Raw genomic sequence first — 12,500 nt, forward strand, 5'->3', positions numbered from 1 at the left:
TTCAATTGCTACCGTGATACGGAATGAAATTGACAAGAAACTGCTTAAGTCTCCATTTGTGAGCCTGTTCATTGATGAAAGCACTGACATAGCTGCCCACAAAAAGCTGGCTATCTATGACCGTGTTCTTGATCTAGAAACATTTGAACCATCTACTCACATTGTAACAAACGCCAGACTTGAATATGCAACTGGCAAAGCTATTTCTGAAAAGGTCAAAACAATCATTGAAGAGAAAGGCCTTAAACTGGGAAAAGTGATGGGACTTAGTACAGACGGAGCTAACGTGATGATGGGAACAGGGGAAGGTGTAACAGGTCACTTCCTGCGTGAAAATCCGATGATAATAAACATTCACTGTATGGCTCATCGCCTTGCCTTAGTAAGCTCACAAGCGGGAGCATCAGTGAAGTACTTGAAAGAATACCAGGAGACACTGACAGGTATTTATTACTATATGAAGGCATCAGCTAGTCGAACAGATAGACTTGAGACAGTTCAGAAACTACTAAATGAACCTGTACTTAAAGTAAGGGAAGTACATGAAATCAGATTGTTGGCAGTCTATCAAGCAGTGGAGATGGTCTACAGGAGTCTTGACTCTCTATGGACTTTCTTTCGCAATGAGACCTGTGCAAAGGGAAAAGGTTTCTACAATAAACTCATACAACATGACCTCATAGGAGCTACCTATCTTCTAATGGATGTACTGTCCATCATATCAAAACTCTGCTTGGTTATCCAGAAGAAGGATCTTGATGTCTCCATGGTTGAGGTTCATGTAGATCACTGCTTTGCTGAATTACAGAAATTCAAGGAGGGAATGCTTGGCAGATCAACTCACCTGGATAAGCTCAAGAGTGACATTACAAAGGACAGTCAGGGCAAAATGATGTTCAAGGGTAAGCACCCTTTGAAAGGCAACAACAACATTGATTCAATCAAGGTCACATTTATTGACAAGATAGTAGAAAACTTAAATACCCAGTTTCCAAAGGAAGAAAGCAATATAGTCTATGCTTTTGGGGTGCTGGGGCTTCGGCCAATCTCCCTCCTATCTCCAAGTGACTTAGACGAGTGGGGGAATAGCAAGTTGCAATCACTTTGGCAAGGAAAAGGAGCACAAGTAAGTTTAAAACTTGTTTTAGCAGAGAAAAACTAAAACTGAACTGGAAGCTCCGGCTAGCACTGAAGCACAGCTGTGATTCAATGTTAGCTTCTTGCAATTGGTTGCAGTCTGGTTTTAATTTTACTTTTTCTTTCAACAAACAATGAGATAGTAACAAGTGAATAATACTTATTTTTGTATTAATATTGTCTTTTCTCTTCATTGGGTATTTAGGCATGGAAATGCAGTTAGCAAAACTGCAGCTGTGATTGATCCAGACCAAACTGCAGATGAGTGGGCAAAGATCAAGCCACTTGTAGTCAAAGCTGGATATCCCAGGGACAGAATGGTACCACTGTGGAACTTAATTCATAAGTATCACAAAGATGAATTTCCGAATTTAATTACACTTGCATCTCTGGCTTTAACAGCTCCTATTTACACAGCAGATTGGGAACGAGGGTTTAGTCTTCAGAATAGCCTCAAGACATCCGTCCGAAACAGACTTGGTTCAGAAAGAGTTGATGACTTAATGGTTGTCTCTGCTGAAGAAGAAGATCTTGATCAATTCGACTTTAACACGGCCTTCCAGCATTGGAGGAAGAAAAAAGACAAAAGAATCTTTACTGGCTAACTAAGGAAAAGCTTGGAACTTGTGTTAGTTAAAGCTGATTAGAAAGTATGAAATGTAAAAATGGTCAAACAGGCATTTTTTGGTTTCCTTTTATTCATAATTGGTCTTTTTCGGCTTTACAATTATTTGACTGTTTCCAGTTACTGCAATAAACAAATCAAAACTGTGAAATGCATAAAAACTATAATAGGGATAAAAAATTCGAAAACGTTGAAACTGACTTAAAATGCTAAAAAGTTGTAAAAATATACTGGTAGTGCATAGCATAATAGGGATATTGCCAGTTTTTGGAAGTTTATTATTATCATAATAATTTGACCCAGACCATTTTTGAAATGACCCAATTTAAAATGTCAAGTGGGACATTTGACCCACTTTCCATAATTTCTAGATTGAACACTGTCTTATTCCTATCCTACCTTATTCATCCCCACCCTAACCTATCCTTTAATATCTTGTCTACTGTAGATTAAATCCCGACAAGAATATTATCATGACAGTGAATATATATTTTTTATCTTTCAGATTGAACAAGCCAAGGCAATGGCCAAAATAAAAGCTTGGTCAGATCATATAATCCACCACTTCTGGTATTGTAGCAATGTATGCAAGGAAATTGAGAACACTTCAGATGAGGAAGCCTTGCAAATTATGAAAGTAGGAGAAAACTTAAATCACATAATTTATTTTGTGCAGAATATTTTTATATAGCACATTGTGCAGATTGTTTACTGAAAACATCTGTCTTTTTTTTAATGGGTCAAGAACACCAGACAGCGAGATGTGACACTTACGTGTGGCCTTGTGGGACATATAATCTTACCTTTTCTTCTTTTTGTTTTCTATAATTCTCTTAGAGCAAGTGGAATGGCCTACTTCATCACGTCTGTGACTTCCATGAGTGGTTGGAAGGCAGGTGTGACCATGATGATCAAATCCATGATCCAAACTTAACCTGCAATCTTGTGCAATCTTGGCCAAATTGTTGAGAAAACTCTGCTTTTGGACTAAACTCTGATCACAAGTATGAAAAAGAAGCTCTCTTTTTGCCCCCCCCCCCCCCACCCCGATCAATGTTGCTACACAAAACAAAGCATGTCGAACCTGGGCTTATCAACATTGGTTGTAGGGGGGAGGGGGGTGGCTAATAATGTGCGATATTGAGGACGTAGTGTGCAAAATAACCCCTGCTTTTAATATTCTCAACTCTTTTTGTCCAAGATTGTCTGGGGATCATTTTGCCCAACAACACAAAACGTATGTATGTATGAGTTATGTAAGTAAAAAAAAGGAAAATATATCAGTCGTAGGCATGTCGTCATGGTACTCAATTGACAATTAGAGTAAATTAACCCTAATAAAGAAAAAACAATGTGACGTCATCATTGAGGTTTATTATCAAAACACCTGGAAATGGTACATAAAAGGCATGTTGACGATGCTTTAGGAGCGTATATTTTATTACAGGCGCAAGATCATAACAACAAAGCCAAAGATGTTGCTGAGGAAGAAGGAGTTTCATTAGCAACAATCTTTAGGATCAAGAAAGAAGGTGTCCAAGGCCTTAACAGGGAAGTTGTCACGCTGTTCCTTAGAAAAAGCCACAACAAAGGTGTGATCAGAAGTGACCCATACAATAAACTAGATGGACCCTTCTTCGAAAAATTTGTCAGAGAACAGTTCCCTAAACTTTTTGTGAAACCAAACAAGAATGTGGTATAACAGGAGCAAAATAGTAATAGAGCAAATTACTTCCGGTTGCAAGAAACGTCACTTCCTCTTTGTAAACCGTGCGTCTTCGAATATGAATTGTCACGAATTTTAAGTATAACTACAAGGCATTATATATGTTTCCCCTACCGTTTTCTCAAGGCGTTGCTAATGAGTATAAACTATGAAGAAAATCAATGAGATTTCTACATTTCTTACAAAAAGTGACGCATTTCAACGGTTAACACACCAGCTGGCTAAAAACAGACTGGTCATGAAAAATATTTCAAATCTGTTCAAATCACGTTAACCAACCAAAATTTCTCTATGTCAGTTAAAGAACACACAAAATTAACCGCTGTTAACCGTGCAATTTCCTTATTGTGTGTAATCTTACATAAATATATCAACATTGGTTGTAGGGGGGAGGGGGATGGCTAATAATGTGCGATATTGAGGACATAGTGCGCAAAATAGCCCCTGTTTTTAATAATCTCAACCCTTTTTGTCCAATATTGTGGTTTGACCAGCACGACAAGGACTTTGCAGAATTGTAGAAAGTCATCTTAAACCCAGAGCTGCTGGACAGTTTCCGATTCTAAGTTAGATTCAGTTAACCAAGTTGTATGAATCTGAAAGTTGTCGTTCTGTCTTAGTACAGAATAATACATGAACTTTGTGCATTGCTCAAATATATAATATACATATTCATAAACAGTGTGTAGATATACATATGTTAAATCTTGTAACATCTACAGGTCAAATATCCTAATATCCAGATTATAATTTGTACTTTGCCTGGTACTATTGTCACAGCATTGAAATATAATTTGAAAATAGTCATGAAAAAAAAAATATTTTTTTATTTCAGGCACACTGGCAGAATAGAGTGTGCAAACAGCCTGACCCTTGCATACACTCCAAAGAGAACACCGCTAAGGTACTTTTACACACTGATAATATTCTAGATTTACTAGAAATACTTTGTGGTACATTAATGCATGGGATTACATGACAAAACTCTTTAGTTTTGATTACCCAACAATTACTCCCAACATTCTTGTTGTGTGCTCAGCCATATTACACATCACAGAAGGGATATAGCTTATCTGCATGCATCCCAGGATTATATCATTGAACTACATGTAATAACAGAACAGTGACAGAACAAAGTGAACTATAATAAACATAAAAAATTATATTCATTGCAGCTATAAAGCTTACAAGGCAAGGAAGTACATTGCTATCTTTGAGTGGAATTTCCATTTGGATCTCATATCTGTCTCAAGCAAGTCTGGGAATGAAATCACCTCCAGGAGATATAATCAGAGAACTAAGCAGTGGGATGTAACAACAGTAAAACAAAACAAAACCTTTGACTACATTCCATTGCTCATAGCAAGAATGTTACGTGCTAGAGTGGATGACAATGATTTTGTGGCACACAAGATGTCAATGAATGAAAGTGATCCACGTCTTTTGGCATCCACAATTGGTGCAAAACCTCCCCCTTCCTCTAAGGAACTACTGGATAAAAAAAGCAGGTTTATTGTGCCCTCCAGGGCATGTAAAATCAACATCTGGTCAGGATTTGGGGGAAATTTCGTCAAATGAATAATTTTCCACAGTATTATGTAATATTTATTTCACACAATATGTGGACATACCATGCACAGCATCCACTTAGAAACACAGCATTCCATTATGTTATCAAACAAAAATTAATGGATACAACATGTATAAGAGAAGTTCAGAGTACATCAACTAAGCAATAAAATGGTCCATTTTTTCAAGTGTGAGTTACTGAAGTTTGTAAGAAGTACATGTGGAAGCGTTTTACCTTGGACACTCTAAAGACTTTCACACTTCGCTTTTCCTGTTAAATCAACATTTCTAACTTCTTGAAACAACTGGTAGAAAACACTCAGAAATTTGGTATGAATAATACAATACCACAATTCATGGTCACCATAACATTTCACATTCACAAGTGATAAGCACAGTTATCTAAAATGACATGTAGCTAGAATGTGTAATTCCAGAAAATATCCATACCTCCCCCATGGAAGGGATTTTTTCTAAGACCCCTCCACCCCTTTGGAAATTCCAATTAGCTTCATAATTTGTTTAAATTTTTTGACCTTACAGAACCCCCACCCCCCAGGTAATTCCAATCTCTTCTGTGGGGGCAGTATGGATATTTTCTGGAACTGCACAATGAAGTCTCGTACATAATTTCAGAACTCCCGATATCCCATGTAATCCCCTGTGACTGATGGGTATCGCTTGCGAATTTTCAAAACTACACAAGAAGGACAAACACGTCTCTTTCCTTTACCAAGACGGCCATACTTTGCTAGGATAAATTGTCTGTATGCAGCTTTCCTAAAAGCACGTGTACTTGCATCTTCTCTATCATTTCTGATATCACCGGTGTTCCTGATACACATTTCCAAGACATCAGGATCCAGACATATCTTTGCAAAGTGGGAAGTTGTTATGATGCACTTCGGCTGTTTGTAACACTTATTTTCGACAGCCTGTGGCATTGGCTTGCAAAGACCACAGGTACACCAATCAACCAAAGGACTGCCTGGCGAAGGAATGGGCTCAGCAGAAGAAACAGTTACTGCCATGGTTGTACCTGTAGACCCAGCTGTCTCAGTCTCGGCAATCATGTCTCCTGTTTCATCTGTGTCATGAAGGTCATCCTCCATAATAAGGAGAGTATGGATGTAGCTACTCCCCACACCCCTCACAGCCAACTTTCGCAACATTGCTTCATCCAGTGTAGCAATGAACTCCTACAGTGTTTACAATTCAAAATAAAAATAATGATTATACAATCATAACAAAAATATAACCTGGAAGCAACAGAATAATATTACCTACTAGTAAACAAAGGGAAAATGCAGGGCTAAATCTAATTCAGTCTTACATTCCGGTATCAGAAAATTAGTCAGTTAAAAAAATGGTAAAATTATTGACATGATCATGGTCTGTAATATTACTTCTCACTCATTTTAGTCTCAGTACTGATAGGGGGAATAAAATAATGCCAGATATCACAAGACATTTGTAGCATTTGCAAGGCAGATGTTTATTCTACTGCACATTATAATTGGAATACAGGTAAGGAAAAGAACACACAACAACAGACAATCGAATAGCAAAGTACATTCACATCGTTGTTCTCTTTAACTCGATGTTGTTCCTTAGTTGGAACATCGGTAGTGTCTGAAGAGAGACAAAATCCTCGGACGAACTCTACGACTTTCATAGGCAGATGACGAATGCTTGTTCGAATCCTGAAGAAAGGGAATGCACAAATTATTTCGTACGCTTTTTGGAAATTCAAATAACAAAAGAAGTGAATGTTCAACTTTATGTGCATGCATACCCTGTTTCTGCAAGGTTTATTGCTTGTTCCACATTTAAATTCATCTGTACACAGCACATTTCTCCCTTTGCACGGGCACCCATGAGAACTATTTTCTTTGCGCTTTGTCATACAAGCACTTTTACATTTACAAAAGATCGCCGCAGGTTCCTGAGTAAAAGAAATTCACTTCATGAGCATTTGCTTTAGATAAACTTTATTTAATGCAAAATATATGCAGAATTCTTCAACTTACTGATATTTCCATAATGGCGGTCGGTTGATTACGGCTCAGTGGGCAACAGATTGTTGTCGAAATTCACCACTTGTCGCTTTTAAGATTCCAGGTATATTTTTTTCACTGCCTGTCTTGTTTATCCAATTTTACGTTCCATTCTTTAGCTCCATAAGGGAACATTTTGTTTAAAAATCCTCCAAAACGCCATTTGCGTTTGTTTGTATCTTTGATGCTATTGTAGGTTAATGAAATATTCTACTGTGTCAAACCAGAGAAATCTACGCCTTTCTCCTACCCCGTGAAATCCTACAAAAATATGCGAGGAAGACGCTATGCATAAAGACACCACTTAGCAAGGGAGTGATAGGTGAGACTTTTCCCGACACGGAAAAAAAAGAAAAAAGGAAAACGAACAAATCCCACCCATTTTCCGACTGGGATTGCCATACTGGCAACCCAGTAATGATCTCTCCCCTAATAACTTTATGGAATTAGTAAAAGCTTTTGGCGAATGTTCAGGTCTCAGAAATAATCTTGAAAAATCCGAGATAATGTTGCTAGGTAACAGAGGGCATTTTTCTTTGCAAAACTGTACTGAAATAGGAAACTTAAAAATTAAACACTCAGTTAAAATATTGCGAGTTCATTTTACTTATGATCCACGTGCTAAACAACGGTTGAATTTAGACGAAATTACTACTTCTATTACGCAAAAATTACACATTTGGAGATGGTGAGATTTAACTATAATCGGTGGAATTTAAATCGCTAAATCATTTATAATTGCGATTTTTCTGTATAGGGTTAGCATTATTTGTTCGAATCAAGAAACTGTAAAAGAGCTAAATAAAATTATTTTCAATTTCTTCTTGAAAGGAAAAGATAAAGTTCAGCGCGCTGTACTTTAAAGATATGGAGGACTAAAGGCATCACATTAGAATTCTGTGGTTGACTCACAAAAGATTATTTGTTGTAAGAAACTAGCCAGTGATGAACAAAGTAGCTGGAAGAATTTTACATTATTTAGAACCGGTTAGAAGCAATTGATTTTATGTTGCACTTTTGATGTTAAAAAGTTGCCAATAAAATTCCTACATTTTTATGAAGATTGCCTAAAGACTATTGCAAAATGCTCTGCAGCAAATAATCAGTGTGAAGAAATCATCAATGATACAAATATAACTCTCCAAACCATTCTCTGGAATAAAATATTCATTTGTATCGTCAGGAAACCTGTATTTTTTAAAACATTGGCAGAGAAGGGGATTTTCAAAATAGGAGATGTGATCTCTAAAAATAATGATTTCATAATTAAATGTAATGTGAGAGAGTTGAATTTTACTGCTTTGGAATTCTTCAGACTTCTCTTTCAGTGATAAATGCTCTGCCTTATCACTGGCGAAAATTACTCAAAAGATCCTCTTTTCATAACAAAAGGCATTTAATTTAAAGGAGCATATTGTTAAAAGTTTTAACGGGCAAAAGATTCCGATTAATCAGGCTGTATCAAAAACTATTTATAATGAACTTCAAAATAGAGTTATCACTAACCCTTCTCCTCAAAAGATATATATTAATCACTTTACAATTGATACTCTTGATTGCAGAAATATATATAGCTTGCCAGATCGTGTTACCTCTGATACAAAGCTGGGTGAATTTCAATTTAAGGAGACTCTAAATAGTTTCTCCCTTTTCCACAAAAATAAATATATTCTGTTTTTAGATATAGTTAAGGTAATCATATCAAGACGAAATTTGACCAGAGTATTAAGTGCCCATCATAGATTTCTCACACCACATTTCCTTCCAAAATACTGTTACCATGGCAATCAGCTTAAATGGTCTTTTTTGCAAAAGCAGGACAGCGAAATCTTTCCATACAGCATCCCCTGATAATGTTAAAAATAATTCTAAAATACTTTAAATTAAATTCGTAGGCCAGTTTTACAGAAAAATCATTTTTTTTAAAATGTCTCTTACTTTTGTTTTGATTTTTTTTAAATTTTAAGATATAAATTTCAAATTTATTTAAAGCCAGGGGTCGACGCCCAAAAAACTTGTGTCCATTATGAGACAGTTTCTGCAGTCAATAAGAGCAAACAGTAAGGAGAAGCTACCATCTAGGGAGAAAATAGCTGCCTTGTGTAAACTAGCAAGTACTGAGGCTGATCGTATGTTGCTTAGAATGAGTGTTTGTTCATGTCTGAGTGGAAAAGAAGCTCAAAAACGGTATGGAGTCCAAAGTCCAAGTGCTAAACAAAGAAAAATTGATGACGCCCTTGAAAAAGCATGTGAAATCAGGGACACTATTTTAGAGTTGGCAAATGTTAAAGAAAAGGCAGTTTTGCAGACACTTGGCTATGACTTCACATCTAGTGATTCAGAGAATGAGGAGAGCAACCTTGAAGAAATTGAAGGAGTTGAGTGCATTTCTTCGTCAGAAGATGAAGCAGAGTTTCCTTGAAATATTCCAGCTGGCAGTGAAGTTGATTGTGTAAATGTAGAACAGTGTGTTGTAACTGCATTGGGTGCCAGGTTTCTGTTACAACTTCAGAGAAACGCAAAACATCAAGGAGCCAAGGAGAATTGAATGCCAATTTGGATTCCCAAGTGTTAGATCCCGATGACACAGACTTACAACGGTAAATCCAGCACCTTCAAGAGAAACACTACTCTACATGCTGCGAGAAAACAACCTTAACTGGTTTACGTTTGCAAAGGAAATTGAAACCATGTTACCTGTTGGAAGCCAAGGAGTTCAAACTTTGCTGATCATCCCGTTTAGTGATCTTACTGAAAGGGAAGAACAATTAGTTGAAGTTAGTAGACAGCCCTATTTGGAAGACCAATGCAAACAAGCACTCGACAATGAAATATTCAAGACTGAGTCTGAATCTGAAGATGGAGACTGGTGTCAAATTAATGACATTCTCTCAAATAAGGCAAAAGCACAGATACAGCAAGCATGGAGGAAAATAAAGAGGGCTGCTGCTAGAGAAACATCCAAGAAGATAGCAAAGGAAGGCCTACTGCAACGAAAGATTCCAAAGAGGGTGTCCACATTTTTGACCAAGTATCCAGAAATGGGGGAAAAAATGGAAGAGTTTGTTGCGGAACACCAGGTTGGTGTTGACAAATGGCGTAGGACAGGCGTTTTTACTTTTACAAGCAACAAAAACACTCAAGGGCCTAAAGTGACATTCAACAGATTACAGGAACATCTACAGAAGGAGTACATCACATCAATATCGTATGGTACTGTTGTACAACTGTGTTCAGTGAGCAACAGGAGAAGAATTTTTGCTCAGCGTTATAAGGGTGTTGCAGGAATAACTTGCACAAGAGCTTGTAAAGGTTTTGATGCCAAATTTAATCCTGATAGCCACTGGTCATACTGCTTTTACAAAGGCCTTGATATGCTTCAGTTCAAAGATGGCTCTGAAAAAATGATTTTCAATAGAGAAAATCAAGCAGATTTTCGCTTGAACAGCACTTACACACACACATAAGAACCATGAAGCTGTTTGCTTGGAAGGGAAGCTGAAACTCACATCACATTCTGACTATGTAAGCAAGCATGGAGGTCTGCTTCAAACATCGTCTTATCTATTTACAAAGACAGAAAACACAGGGCAAGTGTCTGTTGGGGTGGTAAAAGCACGTGGTGTCCTCTGCGAGAAGACAGCCACACAGCATCTTGCTGACTTGTACAGTTTGAAAGAGAAACCGGAAATGGATGTGGGTTTTCAAGGGAAGACCATTGATTGCATTAGAGTTGATGGAAGCGCCGATGAGGGCCCCAGTCATTTGTAGAAACAGTTTCAATGGACTGAATGGCATCTTATTGAAGGAAAAGAATTCACCCTAGTCACAACAAGAAACAGTGTTGCAAGCTGTTTTAATCTTGTAGAGTTACAGAATGGTGTTGTTGGCCGTGCTCACGCCAATCTGTTTATAGCAGATTCGCTCTGACGAAGGGCTAACGCTCGAAACGTCAGCTTTTAGAATCTCTGTACGGTGGCAAATTTACATTATCAACTCCGTTGATAAAACCAAATTTTTGTATACTACTTCCCCACCGACGCAGCACCACAGTTTCTTTAGAAACTACCCCTTCATTCTTCTGTTTATAGCAGAGCCGTCAATGTGAGAAAATTTGGTTTTATAGCCATGACATCATGAACGTACGTATGTCCGCCCCTCAGTGTATACCAAAATGACCAGTATCACGTAACCATACCATGGGCTCATCGAGGAGGCAATACTCCAGTTGAATTGACACTCTAGCAGCTCACTCTAGCTAGTTTACAGCATAAATCTTTGATATTGGACATCAATGTTATGGTCGATTGACACCTGTCAAAACAAGGCATCCGCTGACCAGTATCACATGATCATATTGTGGGCTCAAGTTGGACCTTATTGAGGTCAGCTGTTTTTTTGAAGTTCACCGCTGACCAGGGACTGGTTGTTGATTGGGTCGCAGGCTTAAGCCAGGTCAGACACTCACACCTGAGCATAAATGAGGCTCAATTTTTCGAGCTCCTTCTGTGGCTCGGCACGGCTACACGTCCATGCTATATCACCAAATAATCTTGACAGTTGATGCTTTTCATGTTCAGGTGCAGTTTGAAAAATATATTTTTCTTGCATTTTTCACTGGTTTCAATCCAGGTTTAACATAATATAGCTGTGGCCAGGACACACTGGTGGCTACGTAGTTACTGAAGTCAAGCATTGAAGGGATATAAACTTAAAGCTGGGTGTTTATTTTTAATTTGTTTAGGGCTGCTTTTTGCTCTGAATTGCAGTTTTTGGTATGTCTTAAGATTTTAAATTTTGAATCTACTAAGGTTGCAAGAAGCCTGGACGGCCTATGACAGCAGAACAGAAACTGAAGAAGAGAGAGGGAGAGAGAACCTTCCCCTTCACAAGAAACAGTTATTTTAAGTCAGTGTCAATGGAGCAGGACGAAAATAAGTCTACCAATTAACACTTGGATGAACTAGACAAAAATCATAGACAAAACGATGACCCATTTTTGACTCTTCGGGGGATGGAAGAATGTTTGAAAACACTGAAAACCCCGCATTATATCCATTAAGAGCATTTGAACTATATTTATCTAAACTCAATCCATCTCTAGATTTACTGTGGCAAAGGCCAAAGGTTCTTGATAACTTCAACGGATCTGACAGTGTTTGGTACTGTAATGCCCTTCTAGGGAAGAATGGAAAACCATTTCTGTTGAGTACAAGCTTTCAAAAGTGTATACTAATCATTACATAAGATATATGGCTGTATCAGTTCTTGATAATAATAATTTTGAAGTGCCTCATATAATGCAAGTGTCAGGTCACAAATCTGAGACCAGTATCAGGTCTTACTCTTGACAAATTACAGAATGTAAGCAGAGAGAAATTTTGCA

The 12,500-nt window shown here is 37.6% G+C and overlaps 2 protein-coding genes and 1 pseudogene across 2 annotated transcripts in view; 2 read left to right on the forward strand and 1 right to left on the reverse strand.

The window, feature by feature from the left end:
* LOC138053668 (uncharacterized protein C17orf113-like) overlaps positions 1-1,742 on the forward strand; it is a 2,790-nt gene extending 1,048 nt beyond the window's left edge. The window contains exons 3-4 of the mRNA XM_068900263.1: positions 1-1,107; positions 1,343-1,742. The exon at positions 1-1,107 is cut by the window's left edge and continues 310 nt beyond it. Coding sequence (XP_068756364.1) covers positions 1-1,107; positions 1,343-1,742 — 1,507 coding nt within the window. The remainder of the gene's footprint in view (positions 1,108-1,342) is intronic.
* A 3,882-nt stretch (positions 1,743-5,624) lies between these two features.
* Positions 5,625-6,247, reverse strand: LOC138050437 (P2X purinoceptor 7-like). The gene has a single exon (XM_068896774.1). It carries the CDS (start codon positions 6,227-6,229, stop codon positions 5,690-5,692), a length of 540 nt encoding a protein of 179 aa, XP_068752875.1. The 5' UTR covers positions 6,230-6,247; the 3' UTR covers positions 5,625-5,689.
* A 4,557-nt stretch (positions 6,248-10,804) lies between these two features.
* LOC138053669 (uncharacterized) overlaps positions 10,805-12,500 on the forward strand; it is an 8,684-nt pseudogene continuing 6,988 nt past the window's right edge.

This window comes from Montipora capricornis, chromosome 6 (genome assembly GCF_036669925.1).
Source record: "Montipora capricornis isolate CH-2021 chromosome 6, ASM3666992v2, whole genome shotgun sequence".
Taxonomy (NCBI): Eukaryota; Metazoa; Cnidaria; class Anthozoa; order Scleractinia; family Acroporidae; genus Montipora; species Montipora capricornis.